This window comes from Cinclus cinclus, chromosome 5 (assembly GCF_963662255.1).
Source record: "Cinclus cinclus chromosome 5, bCinCin1.1, whole genome shotgun sequence".
Taxonomy (NCBI): Eukaryota; Metazoa; Chordata; class Aves; order Passeriformes; family Cinclidae; genus Cinclus; species Cinclus cinclus.
This window is the reverse complement of record NC_085050.1, coordinates 5,765,392-5,785,527: the sequence shown is the minus strand read 5'-3', so window position 1 is coordinate 5,785,527 and position 20,136 is coordinate 5,765,392. Positions and strand designations below refer to the sequence as shown.

At 43.4% G+C, this 20,136-nt stretch overlaps 2 protein-coding genes and 1 non-coding gene across 3 annotated transcripts in view; 2 read left to right on the top strand and 1 right to left on the bottom strand.

Annotated features, from left to right (window-relative positions):
* POLR1A (RNA polymerase I subunit A) overlaps positions 1-2,337 on the bottom strand; it is a 28,521-nt gene extending 26,184 nt beyond the window's left edge. The window contains exons 1-4 of the mRNA XM_062493314.1: positions 2,261-2,337; positions 1,588-1,792; positions 316-465; positions 116-223 (exon numbers count right to left, since the gene is read on the bottom strand). Coding sequence (XP_062349298.1) covers positions 116-223; positions 316-465; positions 1,588-1,792; positions 2,261-2,337 — 540 coding nt within the window. The remainder of the gene's footprint in view (positions 1-115; positions 224-315; positions 466-1,587; positions 1,793-2,260) is intronic.
* A 220-nt stretch (positions 2,338-2,557) lies between these two features.
* On the top strand, positions 2,558-20,047 carry PTCD3 (pentatricopeptide repeat domain 3). The gene is made up of 24 exons (XM_062494104.1): positions 2,558-2,655; positions 4,228-4,277; positions 4,928-4,964; positions 5,969-6,014; positions 6,753-6,821; positions 7,247-7,351; positions 7,735-7,858; positions 8,497-8,615; positions 9,008-9,081; positions 9,384-9,471; positions 9,556-9,616; positions 9,900-9,982; positions 10,648-10,792; positions 11,406-11,456; positions 12,265-12,348; positions 13,239-13,267; positions 13,539-13,642; positions 14,347-14,425; positions 14,517-14,607; positions 15,266-15,351; positions 16,395-16,543; positions 17,328-17,369; positions 18,254-18,412; positions 19,119-20,047. The coding sequence occupies exons 1-24, from the start codon at positions 2,558-2,560 to the stop codon at positions 19,186-19,188; spliced, it is 2,043 nt and encodes a 680-aa protein (XP_062350088.1). The 3' UTR covers positions 19,189-20,047.
* Positions 9,691-9,832, top strand: LOC134044755 (small nucleolar RNA SNORD94). The gene has a single exon (XR_009933264.1). It is a non-coding gene; the product is annotated as a small nucleolar RNA SNORD94 (small nucleolar RNA).
* Positions 20,048-20,136: the final 89 nt, after the last annotated feature.

Below are 20,136 nucleotides of genomic sequence, written 5' to 3'. Positions count from 1 at the left end.
TTCAGAAGTGGACAAAATCCAGCACCTACAGAGTCAAAGACAGGCTTTGCTCTGCACATTGCTATTTTAAGAGGATAAAGCCAAAGACATCAGGAGAAGCACTGCCTGTACTTACATTTGAACACCGATCTCTTCTTTGAGAGCTCTGCAACATTTCCTGAACGTGGCGATTTAACTCTTCTTCAATTTCTGAGCCTGTTGCATCTGCACATTGTTCCACAAACTAAAGGGAACAGAAGGAAAGAAATTGGCAGAGAGCTTTACAGTTATGAGACCATGAACTCCAAAAGGGATGGAGCATTACACAGTACTTGCCCTGTTCAGAATGATTTCAAGGTCATGGACAGCATGAAGCAACCCTTTCTCCAGCACCTTCAGCTGACTTAGCAGTAAGTGAACCACAGCTCGAGGACATGTCAGCATGTGGCAATTCAAACAAGAACCTCGGATTAGAAGGTATAATTTCTGGAAAGAAAGGGGGAAGAAAAGGTTATCCTGGCAGATGTACTAGCTTGCACACTAAGCAAGTAAATACAATTGTTTGGACTTAAAGAAAGTGCTACAATAATTGTGAAATTAGCCTAATAATTAATTTTAATCATAAGGAATTCGCTTGAAAAGAAATTTATTTCAACCAGGCTCATATGCAAAGCATGATCTGTAGATAAACTCTCTGCAGGCTGTCTACATAACAGATACCTGAAACACCTGTGGTATCCTACAGCAGCTCTGGGACCAGGGCTGCTCTTACACAGTACCATGACTGCAGCTCCCAGCAACTCGCCCCATAGAGGACCATGTGGAACCCAAACCCCCACGCTAGTAAATGAAACATTCTGATCTCAGTCCTACAAGATCCTTCACACAATCACATTCTCCTCAAGGTCTGGGAAATTATCAGCGGGTTTTCTTATTTTACACAGCCCTGCATTATTATTAACACAGTTCTTTCACTCCAGCTGCAGGCAGCCCCTGTGGCCTGAAGGCTGGGAATTACTGCTGCAGGATTTTAATCTTTGGTCAGTACAGTTGTTTGACTTAAAGCTGGAACAAGGCTAGAAATGGGTACCTCAGCTAACTTTGGTCACTTGAAAGTAAGGTTTTGACTCTCCATTAGTAGCCAGTGCAAAAGGCAGCTACTGCAAATGGTGAGATCAACACTTCAGGAGGAAAATCCATCCCAGCTCAGGTTTGTGAAAAACTGCAAGAGTAGACAGGTGTTCATGTGCAGTAGTTGTTTAAAGGAAATGATAATTTTTACTGTGCCATTCATTTAATCAAAGCCTACATCACCCATGAAAGCCTATGACATCCTACTGTCAGTCACATACTTCAGGATGAATATTCCCCCCTCACCTGCCTGTTAATATTGAGAAAAAACAACACTTACAACAAAGAGCATATTTTTCAAAAGTGCTATTTGTGTTGATCTCTCGTGTCACAACAAAGCTCTTCTACTACATTTGCTGTTATTACACTTAAAAGAGAAAACAGATCTCGGCACCTTTAGTATTTTCAAGGACTGCAACTACATGACAGCTCGGGCACCACCACCCGTTTCACCAGCAGAATTTAAGTGGTACATACATCGAAGAACAGCGGGTTGTAGACAGGCAATGGCAGTTCTATATGGCCAAAGTGTCCGGGGCAGTTGCTGAAGTTCTGCGTGCAAGTCGCACACACTTCTCTGGAGTCCGGAGGTCCCAAGGCCAAGTCGTACAGACCATTTACAGCCGGATTCCCCACGTTATCCAGGTACTGAGGGTTTGTTATGGGTTTCACACTCAGTTTCCTGAAATGGAAAGAGTGAAAAATCAACGGCAGTAAACAGCGACGTGATACACACTTGAATGGTACAGCTAGCATGGGCATTTAGTATCTGTGTGATCTTTTCAATTGATAAAAACATCTTTCTGAGAGCATTTTGCGAATGCAATGGGAATTTGTGTATCATTGAGTTCATAATACAGCGAGAAAAATCATTCATATCGCAGCAAATAATTATTTTTACATCTCCAGCCATCCGACTAAGAAATCACATCATTTTATCAGTCTGTCCCATCGAGCGCGGCGGGATTTTATAGAAAACTCGGCTGCCTCCATCCGGCGGCTGGGCCACGGCCCGGTCGGACCACATGTCCCAGCATGCTGCGCGCCACAGCCCCCCGCAGCTCCGCGGCGTCCTGCCGCAGGGCACGCTGGGACTCGTAGTGCCCAGCAGCACCCGCAGAGCTCGGGATTAGCCCACATGGAGCCTCACCTGATCTCCTCGGCCGTGTACATCCCGAAGGTCACCCCAACCAGCCGCCGCCATGGCACCACTTTGGACGGCCTCATGGCGAACGAGAAACTCTTTCCCGGCCGGCAGCTGCTCCCACTCTCCCGCTGGAAGCTCCACGCCACGGGCAGCACCACGCGGTCCTGGCGGCGGGGGGGTGGGGATGGCGGGGCCGGGCCGTACCACCGCCGCGGAGGGGCAGTACCGCCCCCTCCCCCCCCCCCCCCGCTGGAGGAGTGGTGTCGCCCGCCTTCCCAGAGGACAGCGCGCGGGCTGGGCATGGCGGCGCGGCGGGTCGCGGGTGGCTGCTGGCAGCGGGCGCTGTGGCTGGGCCTGGGCCGGCGGTGCCGCCTCCCGGGAGGACGGGACGGCTACCGGTGAGGGTCCGCCTGGAGGGAAACGCCGCGTGCCGGTGGCAGCGGCACCGGGGAGGAGTCGACGGGCGGGCAGCGCTGTGTGTGTGGGGAGGGAGGAGGGCCAGGCTGCGCAGGCGCGGTGCCCGTGTGCGGTGGTCTCGGCGTGGTCGGGGCGGCGTGGCAGGAGGGAGCTCCTTTCTGGGGCTCTTAGCCACTTTTGGGCGCCTTTCCCCGAGATCTTCCCTTATTTGGGCGTTTTGGGCGTCTCGGAGCCTCCCCGGGAGAGAGTTTGAGCGTTTAAGTGGTCCCTAGAGCTGAGTCTCACGAAAAAGCAGAGGAGCGCTTCCGCTGCGAAGGCTGAGGAAGCTGGAGCTGTTCGGTCTGGAGAAGGGAATTTTGCATGGAGACCCCATTAGTGTCTTCTAGTATCTGAAAGGAGTCTTCTAGCAAGAAGCCAGAGAGAGACCTTTCGTCAGGAATTGTGGTGATAGCGAGTCCAGATCGAAAAAGGAGAAATCTAGATTAGATATTGGGAAGATGGTTTTTTTATTGTAGGGGTGGTGAAACACTGTCACAGGTTGCTCAGCGAAGTGTTCGAGGGCAGATTGGATGGGGCTTGGAGCCAACCTGGTCTAGTGAAAGGTGTCCCTGCCTGTAGCAGCAGAGGTGGAAAAATATCTTAAAAAGGTCCCTTCCAACACCTTACTATTCTTTGATTCTATGCAATGGTTCTCACATGAAAAGGTCCCACTTTCTCATTTTTGGGATGGCAAAATCATACTCGCTCAGTTGTTGAGACTTCCCAGGAGCAGCTAGAATTGTGCAGTGCCGTGGTGAAGCACAGAGCTGTGATTGCACCTTAGCCTCTCCCTCACTGTGGAGCACTGAAGGCCAGAGATGCAGTAAAGGTTTACTGTTAGGTTGCTTTATGAGCAAAACGAGTAAAAATATTTTAATGAAATCCTTAGTTTGTATGAAAAGCAGTAAAATGTGAGGAGCAGTGGTGAGAAAGTCTTGAAGCAGTGTTTTGAGTGAGCACAAAGCAGCTGTTTTGTGGTACTCAGCAGAGTGAGTCCATGTGTCTGTGTATGCTGCAGCTGTGGTTTCGTGAGGAGCTTCTGCACCTCTGAAGAGACATCTGGAACTCACCAGGGCTGATTCACCTGCACCATTACTCAGGATTTTCTCCTTCTGAACATTACTCGTGTCTAAATTATTTTTTTAAGTGCTGTTTTCAGCAGGATCCTGTCTCTAAAGCATGAAGTGTCTTTTCTCATTTATGTCTGTGATTTTATTTCTAAGATGCGCCAGTTCATGAAAACTACTTTTAAAATGTTATATCACAATATTAAGTAATCACACATTTTTTGTAGTATGATGTTTCACGTACAATCTCTTATCTCTTGAAATAAGAGCCTTAAGAGAAATATCAAATATAAGTTTTATGGTAATAATTTGTAGTTAGTGTAATATTGCCAGTTACTCTGATGCACTCCAGTTCCCTCTAATGTTTCAGTTAATTCTGAGCTGTTAATTCTACTTTTGCTGTGTTAATGTGACTGCCATAAATTCAAACCCCTGCTTGTTTTATAGGAGCTCTTCGAGTAGTAGTGCTCTTGAGAAGACTGTGGACAATTCACAAGGTAAGATGTCTTCATTACTGGTTCCTTGCATTTATTTTTTAATCTCCAAACAACACAGTATGTCAGGAGATGAAGATGATGGAAACACTCTTTCCCATCCTCAGATTTTCTTTCTCCCTGTCTTCATTGTACATAAATTTCCTGATTAACTTGATTCCTTACCTCATCACCAATCAGCTCCATTCTCCCAGAGAACTGAGTTGTTCTGAACTGAATTGTACCAGCTTCATGAGCCTACATTAGACTGTGGTTTTAAAATCCTTGTTTTAGTACTTTCAGCTGGATCAGATTAACTCATCAATTTTTGTGGAGTTATAGAATTGCTTGAATTGGAAAAAACCTCTGAATTAACAGAGTCCAGCACTGCCCAGGCACCTCTAAAGCACATCCCTGAGTGCCACATTGCCATGTCTTAAATCCCTCCAGGGATGGTGGCTCCACCACTCCAGTGCTTGATAAGCCTTTCAGTGAAGAAATTCTTTTCCTAATATCTGATCTAAACTTCACCTGGTGCAACTTGAGGCCATTTGCTCTTGTCCTGTCAGCTGCTGCTTGGGAGAAGAGATTGACCCCACCTTGCTACACCTGTAAGGTGAAAATTTTCTTTGGGCATCTGTTTGTAATGACCATTTTAATATTGTTTCTCACAGTAACTCAAGAAATTGTGCTTCCCCGAAGGAAAACATGGTGAGTGTTTACTTTTGGAATACTGGCTTGAGAAAATCTGTGTTAGACAGGTAAATGTAGTCTGTCCACCAGATTTGAATAAGAACTCTGAGGTTCCTGTATCCCTTGATGCAATGTCCTGCTAGTGGTTTTCCTGCTGATTTGGAGCTCTGTGAGTATTTTTGACTCTTACTCTCTGTGCAGATTATGTACACTGCATTCCTGACATTTCTTTTAAAAATACAACAACTGCATTTTTAAGCATAGTTTTATTTTTTTTTGTAAAAGATCCCATTTGCTAAAAATCTGTGAAACCAAGTTCACTTGGATGTTTGCGTGTGAATGTGTTTCTTCCAGCAAAATAAAACTTGGTTATTGATAGCTGACTGAATAAATCCTGCTTAGAAATCACACAACTGAACAAAACCTCTCTTGTTGGGAGCACTTAAGATGGAATTGCATGACTGTACAGCAGAAACAAAGTTTATGGTCAAATGATATCTGCATGTAAACCTAAAGTAAGGCCATCTTCACCTGAACACTTTCATTGGCTTTTCCTTGTTTGCTTGAAGCAACCAAGTCTTGAAGATCCACAGGTGCAGGAATCTTGAGATACCTGTTTTTGGTTTAATTTATTTTTACTTGCAAAATTATGTTGTGAATAGGGACTTAATGTATTTATCCTTCCTAGATGCTCTAGGAGCAGCATTCCAAGGGATTATTTCTGTATCTCTTCCCTATGATCTTTTGTGATAATGTATTATAAGAGCATAAGTAATAGCTGTAAACACAAATGCTCTTCTGGTTTTCCTCAAGATCTCTTTTTTCCTGGAGTTGTTAAAGTCCTGAGACCATTTTTGCATTTTCCCTTTCTTTGTGAGAAGTGCTATTTTATAAGTGCAGCAAAAGCATTATTTCCTAGAACTGAAAAATCATTTTGAGTCAGAATAATCCTGGGTTTGTTCTCCAAACAAGCAACATTTGAAGTCTGCAACTGTGTATTAATCAAACTCCTTTGTGTTCAGGGATAAGCTCGCAGTGCTCCAGACCTTGGCTTCTACTGTGAACAGGGTGAGTGGTTCTGTGGATCATGGACGTGGGTCAGGTTGTCCATTTTGTGCAATACCCTTGTGCTCAGGAGTCCTTTAATTTCTACTTTGGCCATAAATGAAAGGTGAGACTTTCACATCAGAGTTTTCTCTTTGGCTCAGGGTGTTTTGCTGTGTTTTTAAAGCCTCATTCATGTGCAGAGAGAGCTGCAGTTACCAGAGAAAGCTGCAGTGCTTTGGTAAGGCTTTCACTAACATAAGGAGGAAGTTCTTTCACCAGTTTAGCTTCCCAGTCCAGAATGTCCTTCCCAGTCTCAGTCTAGAAAGGCTTTAAAAAGTACAATGAGCGTCTGCTCTAGCTGGACAAAACCTGGAAATGCTGTGATGCTGTTCTTAAATTCTGTCTATTTTGAATTCTGGGAATTGAATCAAAACCCACCAAGTCCCGTCAGCTTTCCAAGACTGCTACACTTGGGATCCTACTTGCTTTACAAGGCACTTACTGCTTGATATGTTATAGGAAGGACCCTTTTTTTTCACCATGTTAGCCTGCAAGTGTGTGTGTGTGTAAAATGAAAATATTTTTTAAACTTTTTTTTCCAAAGAGGCTAAGCCTTTTTCAGCAAGGGGATCTTCTGTAAACTGTGTATTGGTGGTGGTTATGATGGAAGAATTCATTGTGCCTTAAATTCCATGAGGCAGTGTGTTGTGCCTGTCACATAACTATAAATTTTTCAATGCTGGGCTCTTCTTTCTACAGGATCCTACTGCTGCTCATTACATGTTCCAGGATGACCCTTTCCTGATGCCAAGAAATGCAGCTAGTGCTGTAGGTATTTCCTTTCACATCCTCCATAGCTTCCCTCCTACCTTTGTCTAGGCTGTAAATACTCTTACCTAATTGAAGCCTGGTTTTGATTACAAAAGAAAACAAAGTATCAGATTGCTTTCAGAATTTTCTCTAAAATGAGATGTTTTTGAGCTTGGGGTAGTAGTGCAGCATTTCAGACGACTGAACTGTGTCCCTTGACTAAGTAACAAGAAGTAGAATATGATGGCATTTAAAGAATAGGGATTCTTATACTGGCACAAGTACCAGAATGTTTACCTGGAATTTTGCCTGTGATTTTACTAAGTTTAAAATTATGCATGAGTTTAATTTGATTGCATCATTGTTAAAGAAAATGTTGTTCTTCACTATCAGCCTTGCAATTTGTGTATTTCTTCATCTTGTTCTCTTTCATTTCGATTTAGCGTCTGTATTCCTTGTCAAAGGAGTCTGGGAGAAATGCTGCAAAATACATCATAAAGAACTTTCCTCAGTATTTTGACAAGACTTTTGCAGAGCCCAATGTACCAGTAAGCTTTCTGCTTTTTCTTTTCATTGTATTTCTGCTTTGTCAGTGAAATCAACTGTCAGACTGGTCCAAAACTAAGATAAAATGATAACTTTTAAACTGTTTTGCAAATAGTATGAACACAGTTCTGTATTTCCATTATGTTTTTGTAGTTTACATTTTTCCTTGGGAGTTCAGTATCATATCAGGTTCCTGAGATAAAAGTAAGAAAAGCAGCACTGTTTAGATGTTGCTTCCTGGCACAAAAGTGAGGGGTGAGGATGTGTGTGTTTCTTCATCGCCAAAAAGACTGGTGTTGTTGGGCTGTAAGCAGTGTACTGGGTGAAGAGTGGAATATTTAGAGGGGGTTTGAGCTTATGACTGACTTCCACTGTTTGCTTTTAGTGCCTGATGCCCGAGAGTCTCAAACCTCAGACTGAAGGAGTGAGTGAGGAAGCTCTAAGGGAGCGCATCCACCTCAGAATGGTGAAAGAGTCTGTGGACATGTTTGATCAGCTTCTACAGGCAGGTATGTGGTCACCTGCCAGGGTCTGTGGTGGAGTTCTACTTAAATTATGCCAAAAATACTTCAGTGGCTGGCACAGACTGTGGAGACAATTGTGTGACTCTGTTGCTCCTTTTACAACTGACTCTGGTCTGGTGAAGTGGTTCTCTAAATTACTGGAGAATCTTAGCCACTGCTTGTGAGACATGTTACTTTGGTGATAAGGAGAACAAATGACTTCTTGAAGAGGAAGCAGATTAAATACTTTTGTTGATTTTGAGAATTTCATAGAAAGTGAAACATGTGAAGTGTTCTCCACAGGAGGGTGTATCCTGGGAAGAGTTATGAAAAGCACCAGAAATTTCAGATGCTGTGTTGGGCTTGTGCTGCATCACAATTCTGGCTGTTGGCTGTCACTTCGTTCTACTTGATCAGGAAAACTCCACCCTTCCAGTGTCTCCAGTAGAAAAACATACTCTACTTGAGTGTTAAAATTGTCTCCTGTGATGAGTGGGTTTGTGGCAGTACTGGTGTCACATGCAGGTTTAGGGACTTGCTAGAGAATGTCTTTGAGTTGGAAGAGAGCAAAGCAGTGTTGTGATGGCTGTAGAGCAGTGAGCTCTTCACTTTCTCTGACCATTATAAATTCTAATTTTCTAAAGGTACCCCTGTATCTCTGGAGACCACAAACAGCCTTTTAGATTTATTATGCTTCTATGGAGGTGGTGAACCTACTCCTGAAAAAGAGCAGGAAGAAAAAGAGGATTTGGAAGAACCAGGGGTATGGAAAACTTGTTGATCTCTATTTATTTTATACATAGTGGGAGTATATCAAAGTGACATCGAGATTTTTGTACTGTCTGTGTGGGAGATGCCATGAGGTGGATCAGATGCAGACAACATTCCCATGAGATACTTCTGTTATAAAAACCCATGACTGACCTAGTAGCAACTAGTAGTTTGTGTAAAACTGTTAATATGCTTAATAACATAAATATTATTGTCAATTTATTGATTGCTTCCTGAATGTTATGATAGAAATTATTTTAATGTAACCCATTAAAAAGCACCCTTGGTCCATGCTGCTGAACTTCAGTTTTGTTAGCAAATCATGTCATTTGATGTTAAATCATAATTTAACCCTGAGAGTTATTTTTGCAAAAATCTCTCCAGGTGAATGCTTCAGAACAGAAAGCTCCAAAGAGGCAGTTCCAAAGAGATTCACAGTCATCTGGCCCCAGATGGAGGTACAGAAGATGTTGTCTACATTCCCATATTCCGTGGGTTTTGCACTTTTATTGTTATTGAACAAACCAAAGTCCTTTAGTAGCCCATACTCACAGGTGTTACTTGTTAAATAAAGCTGTTTGCTGGTACTTTAAAGTGTTCATGGAAATCTAGTAGGTGATTGTAGACTACCTTCAAGTATCCCAAGTGTGATATGTGAATGTCAGTCTTCAGGGGAACAGCCTTTATTTTGTTCTACATGTTGACTCCTCCTAAGAGTATCTTTTATTTGGTTAACATTTATCTTGTTCATTGGTTCTAGGGAGAACAACCATGCTGAAAGGATATTTAAGATAATGCCAGAGAGGAATGCACACTCCTATTGCACGATGATTTGTGGGATGGTGAAGGTAAAATTATTCTTCAGTTCTGGGGGATTTTTTCAGTTTGTGAGATCTCACATAATCAGAGATTGTTTATTTTTGTTTTTGCAGCATGGGGCTTACTCTAAAGCTTATGACATGTACATAGACTTGCTGAATGAAAGGCACAAGGGTGAGTGTCTCCTGGTTGTACTTGGTGGTCTCCTGAGTACAGAAAGCCCCTGTTGGGCACAGGGGTGTTTGTTCATGGCAGTGATGATTGGCGCAGGGGTACGGACCTCAGCTGGATCATGGGAGCTGAATGCAAACTGGTAATTCCAGTACAGCTGGCATGTGGCTGGCTCACTGGAAACAGGTTTGCATGAGACTTTGCCAGAAACTGAGCCATGCTAGAACAAATTGTTTCCTGTAGGGTATAAATTGTCATTTTAAATGGATTATCTTACATTTTCCAGCTGATGTGCACACCTTCAATGCGCTGATCAGAGCAGTCCCATATCTAAAGGAGAGGTTTGCAGAAAGATGGGAATTAGCCAAGGTAAGGAGGGTAGAGCAAAAGAGGTGGGGAAGTGGTAAGAGTGTGGGCCCTTCTAAGAAGAGTCTGTCTTATTAGTAAAAATTTTGCAATTGTTGGAAGACCAAAAGCAAGAACTTCGTCCCCAGATACTGATCCCTGGAGTAAAGGAAGTACAGTAGTTTAAACAGAAAAGGTAACTATGAAGGTGTGGCAGATGTGAGAAATCCAACCTTGCTTTTGCAGAGTGATTTGCCTTGTGTGAACAATACCTGATCCAGGAGCTGCCTGGACAGAAAGTAATTGGGGAAATTACTGATGGGAGATAAAATAAATGAACAATTTTAGATAAAAACTCATTGCATTTTAATTTATGGCGTTATGACAGAGACAGTATTTTGGATTTTAATGACACATCAGTAAGGAAAAACATTATATAACTAAATTTTTTTCCATTTTGTTCCAGATACAATTGTCCAAGATTTATTTTGATGTAATGTAGCCTTGGGTTTTGGTCATTAAAAATGAAACTATACTCCTTTAATAAATCATCAGTTAAAGCAGAGTTATTGACTTGAAGGGGGTGAGAAGAATTAGGTTGAGGAAATGTATGTATAACCCACCTGAAAGCTGAACTGTGAACTGTGATCCAGTATGAAGCATTAAGGATTTGGGGCTTTTGTTTTAAGGAATTCCTGACTCACATGGCTCAGCAGAAAGTGCAACCAACTCTGCTGACTTTTAATTCTGTACTGAAGAGCCTGAGAAGATGCGGTGGTGTGGGCAGAGCTATGTCTTTATTGGTATTAAAGGAAATGGAAGCACTTGATATAGGTAAGAGTAGCAGAGTATTTATTATATGTGTTTTTAAATGATTATGATATTCCAGTGCCACCTCCAGAACAGAACAGTTGACTTAAGAGTTCAGCACCACACAACATGGTGGTGATTCCCTCATTCCAGGGGAGATGTACTTCGCAAGCCATCCAAGCCAGTTCAGGTCTATAGATCTGCATCTCTACAGAAAAAAAAGCTTTTGATCTAGATGATAGTTTGTTCTTCCAAATAAATATTGCAGAAACAGAATATCTGCAGAATTTATTTGATGTCCTGTGAGCTCTGTTTTGCCCCAGTAACATGCTTGTTGATACATGTTACATTAAACATTACATTCATGAGCAGAAGGGAAACTAGCTATGAAGTATTTTTGATTTTAGTTTAGAGCAGGGAAGGTTGACTGCTCCCCCATAGAAATAGGATGCTCCAACTGGTGGCCCAGTGTTGGATATCTCCTCTCCCAGGTGTATGTGAGGTCTGGCCCAGCATTAGGGCAGGGAGACATATAAGAGTAAACTTGCTGCGTGACTGGAGGAGCAGACTGAATTAGAGCAGTGGCACAAAGCTCAGCCAGGAATGTTTCAGTAATTGCAATGTTTTTGCTTTCCAGAGCCCAGCCTTGCATCCTATGATCATCTCCTGGCCATGTTTTACAAAGGTGGTATGTGTGCTATCAGCTTGCCTTTGCCTTGTGTAGCAGCTGCTTTGGTGCTTTTCACATGTGATGGGTGAAGGTAGTTCACTCATAATGGGTGTGATCTTAGTGTTCCCTGTGCTGCCTGATTGTGCTTGAGTGAAAAAATGGGATAACCTCATACAGGGAGCAAATCTGCTCAGTCACTGTGGAGGCTGGATCTGACCACAGTGTGTGATTGCATATTGAGCCACTGACAGGGATGAAATTGCACAGGGAGTTTGTTTTCCTGCAGCAGTTCTCTGCAGTAGGAGCTGTCATGGAAAATAGCTGTGTTAGAAGGCAGGAACCCAGCTCTTTAAGATCCCATGACCACAGACTTTTGGCTACAGGAAGAGAATAGGCAGAGTAGCTGTACCTGCAGTCATTGTGTTTTAAGAAACAGAAAGGAATTCCTTTGGAGTCTCTCTGGGTTTGGGGATTTGTTTTGGTTTTGTTTTGTTTGTTTTTTCCCTCTTGTAAAATTCTGTTTGTTTACAAAATGCTTTGCTTTTTCCAGTGCAGCCTTCTAACAGACAAACTTCCAGGCCTGTTTGATTCCTTGCTAGAAAGCACTGTATCCTTCTGAATCTGCCCTGCTGTGCTGTGGAAATCTGGCAATAGCAGGGCAAATTTTAGAGCAAAATAAATTGCAGGTGGTGTGGAGCACCACAGAAATTACATTTGTTTAAAATGATGTTGCTTGTTCCCAGTTTCATATTGTATTTGCAGACTGATGCTCTTCACTCAGAAAATGCTTGGTACAACTGATGTTGATTGTCCCTTTGTCCCACAGCTGATGCTCAGTCATCAGACATCATCTCTGAGGTGCTAAATGAGGTTGAAAAGCGAAGTTTCACTGCCCAGGATCCTGACGATGGTAAGGACTCCAAGCTTGGGTGAAAAGGTACCTGTGAATCTCAAGTATTTTACTCAGATAGGATAAATGCATGCAGCTTGCTTCTCTCAGTCCCTTCTGATATTTCTGGAAACAAAGGGCAAATTCCAGTGCTGGGAATTGTGCTGTTCATTGCTGCACTGGCTTCTGTATGAAAGGTTCTGTAGGTGTGTAGCTTGTGTGAATGAGTGTTTTAAGTCCATGTGATAAAAGATCCTGGGGTTATTTCCAAGATCAGTTTAAGGAGGAGCAGTTTCATTAAATGATGCACATCAGGTGAATGACAGGTTTTTTTATTGTAGGTGTGGTGTTTTCCTATTTTAGTTTTTCCTAATCCTGTTAAAAAAATTTCATTAAATGAAGCTTCATGGGAAACCAGAGTGTGGGTAGGAGGGGTATATCCTGCCCTGCGAAGTTCATAAGCCTTTCTGTAAGTTTGGAAGCAGATGCAGCTTCCATCTGAAGATGGGTTTGGCCAAGAAAGGTCTGCAGGCGGCATAGTGTTAATGAAGTGTTGAAAGCCACTCTTTATCAGCTTTCTTTTTTGTCTTTGTAAGGATTCCTGGAAATAGTCAGAATGTTTTACCCCTTCTTCCTTTGCTTCTGTCCTGCTAGGTGTTTTAAACTGTTTATTTCTGTGCTCTAAGTTGTTGCTAGAAGTGTATACAAAAAAAAAAAAATAAACGGCCCAACTCATGCCACACCAAAGACTACCAAGAAGCTGAAGAACTCTGCTCTATTGTCAAACTGAGCTACAGATAGAGTTTCTAATTGAACATACTTCATGCATCCTCAGGGAGGGTGGGTTAATGAGCTGTTTTATGTCTCCCTGGAAGCTTGAAATTAACAGTCTCTTATTTGCTCCCTTTCAGCTGACTTTTTTATTACCGCCATGCAAGTGGTAAGTGCCTCTTCCCTGCCATCAGAATTCCTTTGAGCCCCTCCAGCTGTTGGAAAATTGCCTGAGAGTTTACATCCTGTCATATAGGCTTTAGCTTTTAATATCTCCCATTTTCATCAGTGCTTATAATTTCCTGTAACTTTCTGCCACAATTCTGCAGTTCTTTGCTTGACTCCTCCCTAATTGCATGCCTGTGATACCTGCATGTACCTCTGTGAGTCTTGTGAGTTATATTTGGTAACAGCTTTCAAATCTGACTGGTTTATTGCAGTGCTGTGATCTTAAGGATATCAAGCTTGCCTATCAGTTAAATAAGGCACTGGAGAAGGGGGACAACTGGAAATTCTTGGATGTGGATCGGTTAAATGGCTATTGGTGAGTGAAGTGCAGGTTATATTGAGCACCTTGTGTGTCGTTGTCAGCTTCAGTACAAACTAGGATTCAGACACCAGCTGGTTGGTTATTCTTTGTCCAGTTTGGGAATTCGATCCTTCATAAGAGCAGTGATAGCTTAGGATTTATTTTTAGTTTATGGCCTTTGAACTGAAAATCAGTGTCTTAGAGCATCAGTATATCAACACCATCCAACAACTAGAATAACCAGTTATGGATTTTACCATTCTGTTGTGTGCCCTGGATGGCAGCTTTGGAGGTAACTCCAAAACAGCATAATGTTTTAGTGTAGGGATGTTTGCTTAGTCAGTGCTCTGGATTAAGGACTCAGGCTTGCATTGTGAACTTGCACAAGTAACAAGGTTAATTTAGTTCAGTTTTTATATCCAAAAGTTGCATTTGAGACAGATTCAGCTATCATAAAACTGGCATCAGGCACGAAGATTGCCCTTTTTTTTTTAATATATTTTAAAACATGTTGGTCTAATGAGTTCTGCCAATAATCTGGTGTCAGCGTTAAGATGTAAGAAACACTGCTGCTTTTCTGATTGCATGGAGTGTTGCAATCAGTGAAATGTCCTTGATCTGCAGTGCAAATCTGATCAGCACACCATCATTTGCTGGTACTTCTGTATGGTTTGCTTGCTCTAATCATCACTGAATTAGGACATTTTTTTTCTCACTAGGTCAAAATTCTTTTCGTTGTTGTGCATGATGGAACAAATTGAGGTGGTGTTGAAGTGGTACAAAGAAATGTCATCTTCAGTAAGTGTGCGCCAGGGTAAGAGCTGCAGATCTTGTGCATGTAGAAACAGAGCAGTCACAAGTGACTGAAATTATTCTCTTCCTTCATCAGCTCTTCTATCCAAGTCCTAAAAATATATTGGATCTCCTTCAAGCGTTGGATGCAGCCAACCAGCTGGAAGTGATCCCTTCAGTTTGGGAAGGTCAGTGATGGCCATATGGCTTCATTGGCAGTTTGCCTGATATGTGCCAGGAGCAGTGCAAAGTTGGAGCTAGTTTGGAAACTTCCCATTGCTTGGAGTAGCCATGATAAGGTGCAGTGCTTGCCTGTTGTATCAAATCACCTGTACCCTCTGCAAATCCTTGGTTAAGGTTTCATCTAGGCCCCCAGAAAATAAAAAAGAATACAAATCACTCCTTGGTCCTCATCAGACAGTGGTGGAGGGTTCTGGCTGTGGGGGTTTGTGGGCCTCACTGTCCAGCAGCAGTTCAGGTCCATGTTCCCCCTGAGGATTGGTAATTGATGGTACAGGCAGTGTTCTATGTGTTGTTCCCTCCCTGTTCCGGGACAGGGTCATCACCACCACCAGGTTGGTCAGTGCTGGGGACCTTGAAGGCCTTTATCAGGGGGAGTAGTTGGGCTGTCACCCAGAAATCATGAGACCAGCAGGGAAGGGAAGAAGAAATCAGATTAGTTCATGTATTTGGTGCATAGGATCTGATAATGAGGAGAAAGAAAGGGAGCTAAATGTGACCTGCTCAGTCACACAGGCTCTGCCTTGTTAAATTGTGCTAACCATATTGCCAGGATTTGGGAATGGGGTACTGGTGACACCTACCAACTACTGCCTCTCTAAACAGATGTGAAACAGCTGGGGTTTAGCAGGAGACAAGACCTGTTGGAAGAGTTCTTGTGTTTGATGAGCAGGGACCAGCACCCCAGTGAGGTAAGGAAGCTGATGATGCCCATGAACAGCTGAGCCCACACACAGCTGCTTGCTTGCTCCTCCCCTGTGAGATGGAGGGGACTGGGACAGTAAAAGGACAAAACTCAAGCTCAGTTAACATTTCCCATCATAGGCAGGTGCTCAGCCATCCCTAGGAAAGCCAGGCTCTTGGAAAGCTCGTGTATAACAGTTACTTGGGAAGTCAACCATCACTGCAAATGTATCCCCCGTTCCTCCTTTCCCCAGCTTTATCTGCTGAGCCTGACATCCTATGGTGTGAAATACCCCATGGATCATTTAGGGTCAGCTATCCCAGAGGTGTCCCCTCCCAAATCCTTGTGCACCCTCAGCCCACTTCCTGGTGGGGGAGCCTTGATGTTCTTTAAGCACTGCCCAGCAATAACAAAAATACTGTGTTATCAACATACTTTCCATCTTAAATATAAAACACGGCCCCATAGTAAGAAAGAAGAAACTATGAAGAAATTTCACTCTCTCCCAGCCGAAACCAGCACATAAGCTCAGTGAAGAGTAGTGGTGTCTCCCCAGACTGAAGGTAAATGCTGTAATCTTGGTCATTCTTAGAGATCTAGTTCCAGAGCATCTGCCCACTGTGGATTTCCAGATCCATGTGAGCTTATCCAGGCCTGCTAAACCCTTTGGATTGCCTTCAACCTATAAAGAAACCTGAAACTAACAGAGCAGGATCCCTTCTTATCAGGGTTTGGAGAAGCAGCCCAACCAGCCATATCTCTAGGGAATCACATGGCAGAACTCGGGGATTTTTGCCAAGGATTTCATTGCAGAAATTGCTTTCTCAAGCTGAGGGGTGTGGAAGGCAGATACAGCTGTCCCTGCAAAACCACCTTGGAGCTTGCCTAGTGGGGACAGATGTCCTGACAGATTTGTCTCCCTTAGGAACTGTTAGTTCACAAATTTAAATCACATACGGAGCAAACCTTTAGGAGCTGCAGGAGAAATTGCACTGAAAAGCTTTTGTTAACGTCAGAGGTTTTTTTCTTCATAGCACAATGTTTTCACAGATTCAGCTGGCATTTGCCAAGTGTGCTGAAGAAATCAAAGCTGTCCATGAGCCTGCTGGGCTGGGGCAGCTCCCGTTGGAGTGGACAGGGAGTGCTCTGGGCCATGCTGTGGTGCTGTTTTCCAGGGCTGGGAGGACCCAGGATGCCTGGTACGTGTGGGCTCTCCGTGCTCTGGGCTGGCTGGCACTGCAATTCAAGGCTTAGTCACAAAAAGCAAAAACTAATGACCGATGCCTTGGAATGCCAGTGCAGACAAAGGAAGGGGATAAGGCCTGCAATGAATGTGATGGGTTTTTTTCTTTTCAAAAATGGTTTAGATACTAATGTAGTATCTGGTGTAGGACTTTGTACAGTTGCTTATGGCAAGGTGTGTTGTGACAGTCACTTCTCTGAGTGCTCACCATTTTCTGATTTTAGAACTCTTTGGAATTCAAACTGATAAAGAGATTAATTAGTTTAATTTTTTAATTAGTAGCAGCCTTAATTAAAACTCTAAATAGGCTATTTTTAGAACTGTTAATAGCTGGAATTTACTATCCTACATGCTCTGAGCCTGAAATACAGATTAACATATCTAGCCTCCAGTTTAAGGTTCTGAACTATTTTCTGTTAAATACAAATGTTCCAAGGATAGTGATTAATTTGAAACAAAGGAGTATTTTAAAATGTAAAAATATGTAGTATTTTAAATGAAAAGTTGCCACCAGCTATGCTTATAATTTTCTGCAGAGTTTAAGATACTTTGTGTTAAACTAATCAGTGAAGTTAGCCGGTAGAGATTGCATTTGCAAGGATAGATCATGGGATCCATGGGGAAGATTGTTTCATCAATTTGAGCTTACCTGTGTTTCAGTGGAGGCTTATCCAAGAGGTTGAATATCTGTCGCTGTTACGTGGGGGTTTTAAATTATTAATTTGTTTTCTTTTGAATAGGAATATGATGGAGCACTTCCAGAAAATCAGTAGGATTCCCACGTAAGTATTTTTAGGTTCTTCAGTTACTGAGTCTCTGCTTTGGCTGAGATCCTGATTTTCTGTTACAGGATGAAGGAATAGTTTGGGATGGAAGGGACTTTTTTAAAGGTCAGGTAGTCCCATCTCCAGCTGTAACTGATAGTAGTGGTCCGTTTACTTCCAGAACATGAATGTGTGTCTGTCCCTCTGAGCATGACTGTTCATTTATCCAGTGGAAATATTCCAAGAGCTCTTTGTCTCAAAAGGTGTTGGAAGTGCAAAGTGGGAGGGAGTGAAGTAGTTGGTCTCTGAAGCTCTGGGCCATGGAGAGCAGTACCACTGATGAACTCAGCAGTGCAAATGAGTCGGAGCAGGACTCCCAAACATCTGGTTTCCCACGTGCTCAGAAATATTCTAGCATGCTCTTAACCAAGCACAGGTGTTTCAGAGGTGCCTCCATTCCTGAAGACAAGTTTATCAAGTCAAATGCTAAGTCTTAGGTGGTTCCCTGTTAAGCTACACCGGCTTGCTTGTTTCGGGATTCTGGAGGAGGGAATTGTTTGAAGTACAACACAGCTTGTAAGGAATAGTAATGGGGTTTTTTTGGGTGTGGGTTTTTTTAAAATAAAGTTGGAGCTTGTCCCAGTGAACACCGTGAGGGTGTGTGGTAGCAAAGGCTGCACACCTAGTGGCACTCTGTGCCTGCTCTCAGCTGGGACAGGAGCTCCCGAACTTACCACACAGACTTCCCTCTGTACCAGAGGGGAAGAGCCTGGCAGGAGCAGAGATAGACTGGTTGATGTAAAAATGTCACCTTCTGTCTCTCTCTCTTTATAAAGCATGGGTTGTAAGTTAATGGACACCTCTGCTGTGACCCTGAGAACAGTCACCCTTTGCCTTTGCAGTGACAAGGTGATGGATGAGTTCTTGAACTGTGCTAAGCAAACCAATTGCCCAGATGAAGCAATTAAGATGGTAAAGCTGGCAGCATCCCTTGGGCTGATGTCATCTCAAAGGCTGAAAAGCAGAATAGAGGAGGAATTTGAACTCTCTGAAACACAGAAGTAAGTTGGAATATTTCATGTTACTGCTGAAGGGGTAGAGTAGACAGGGTCCTGGAGGGGGCAGTGCCTTTGGAAAGCCTTCTCTGACAAGGGAGCAGACAACTGGATTCAGAATGATGAGGTAGTGTGTTGACTGCGGGACTGAAATAGTCCCTCAGTTTCTGATTCCATGCTGTGTCCATTCCACCTACGAGGGAAGGAAATTTTGCATGGTGGGGTTGCCTTATCCACTGCTCAGTCCTGCTGTCTATTGCCTTTCTTCCCCAGAATCATTTCTAGGTGGGTCTGGCTGCCTGTGAAGACAGTACTGCAGCCCAGTAAAAGCAGAGGCTTGGTACAGGATGGCCCTGCATGTGGCTGCCAGGTTCTGAGGCTTGTGGTCACCTCTCACTGCCCTGGTGTGGCCAAGCCCAGATGATCCTCACGTGTGATCAGAGCTTGAGGGACCACAGTTTGGAGCCAGGTGTGCTCCAAGGGAATAAATACAAGCCCAGCACCCCTGACAGCTGGCTCACCACTTGGAGGGGAACTGAAGGAGTTGGCTTTTCCAAAAGGATGTGTTTCCACCAAGTGCTGGGTGCACTTTGAGGACAGTAGGCATTAGACATCCCATAATGTTCTCTGTGTTTGCCTGGTGTTTTGGGATCTCTCTTTTCAAGCAGAAGTCACAGCAAGTGGCTGATGACTGATCTGTTTGCTGTCACAGGAAGGCACTGGAGAGTATCAAGTGGGATGGTGACAGCAGCGATAGTGACAGTGACAGTGACCGTGAGTAGCTGTCCCTCTTACCTTCCTCTTGGGAAACTGGGAGCAACCATTGCTGTACCAGGAGGCTTTGGGAGCAGTGGAATTTACTGAAGGAATGGCGTCTGAGAGGTGCTGCAGCACTGCTGAACGCTCAGTGTTCTGATATGGGACCTGCTTGGCAAGACACCATCCTCATGTGCCAGCTGAAAGCTGTTAAATCTTCTTGGTAATGTGGAACACAGCATGGGCTCCCCAGGTCTCCTCCCCAGCACCTCTGCAAGAGCTGGCTGCTGCTCAGCAGCATCACTGAGGGTGGAGGGCTGCAGGGAGAGGGATGCTGTGCATCCTGGAGGCTGCTCAGGCAGGCACAAGACTTCCACAGCTTGAGCAAGACTTCTCGTGGGCCTCCTGTCACTCGACCCTGCACCACATGCAATTCCTTTCCATATGACTTTGCTGAACTATTTAAATACCAAGTTTACTCTGAATCTGAACACACAAGTAATGCAATACTCAGCACCTGTCTTATTCCTCATCCTTTCAGTGTTTTGGGTCAGGTGTTGGAGTGTAGAAGTTCAAGATGTTCATTTACACTTTGTACAGGTGGAGACTGTCTCTAATAAATGGCTGACATTAAAGCTGGCTGTATTCTGATAATCTTTGAGCAAAAACTGTTGTTGAACCAAAGTTTGCCTTTCTGGTAGACACACCTGGTGTTCTAGAACTACAGCAGAGCAGCTCTGACACGAAACCTACCAGGGCAGAAATCCAGGACAGAATGTGCTCTGACAGGACTTTTGTACATATCCTGTACTCATAAATGTTTTTTGTTTTTGTTTTTGTTTTTTTTAATGCTGTACAAATTAATAAATCTTTATCAGTGAATTCTTGCATTCTTGCTCCTTGAAAGAAGTAAATTTGAGTTTTAACTCTTCAGGTCCTAGAAGAAAGCTGAGCTTTGTACTGCCAAGCTCTAG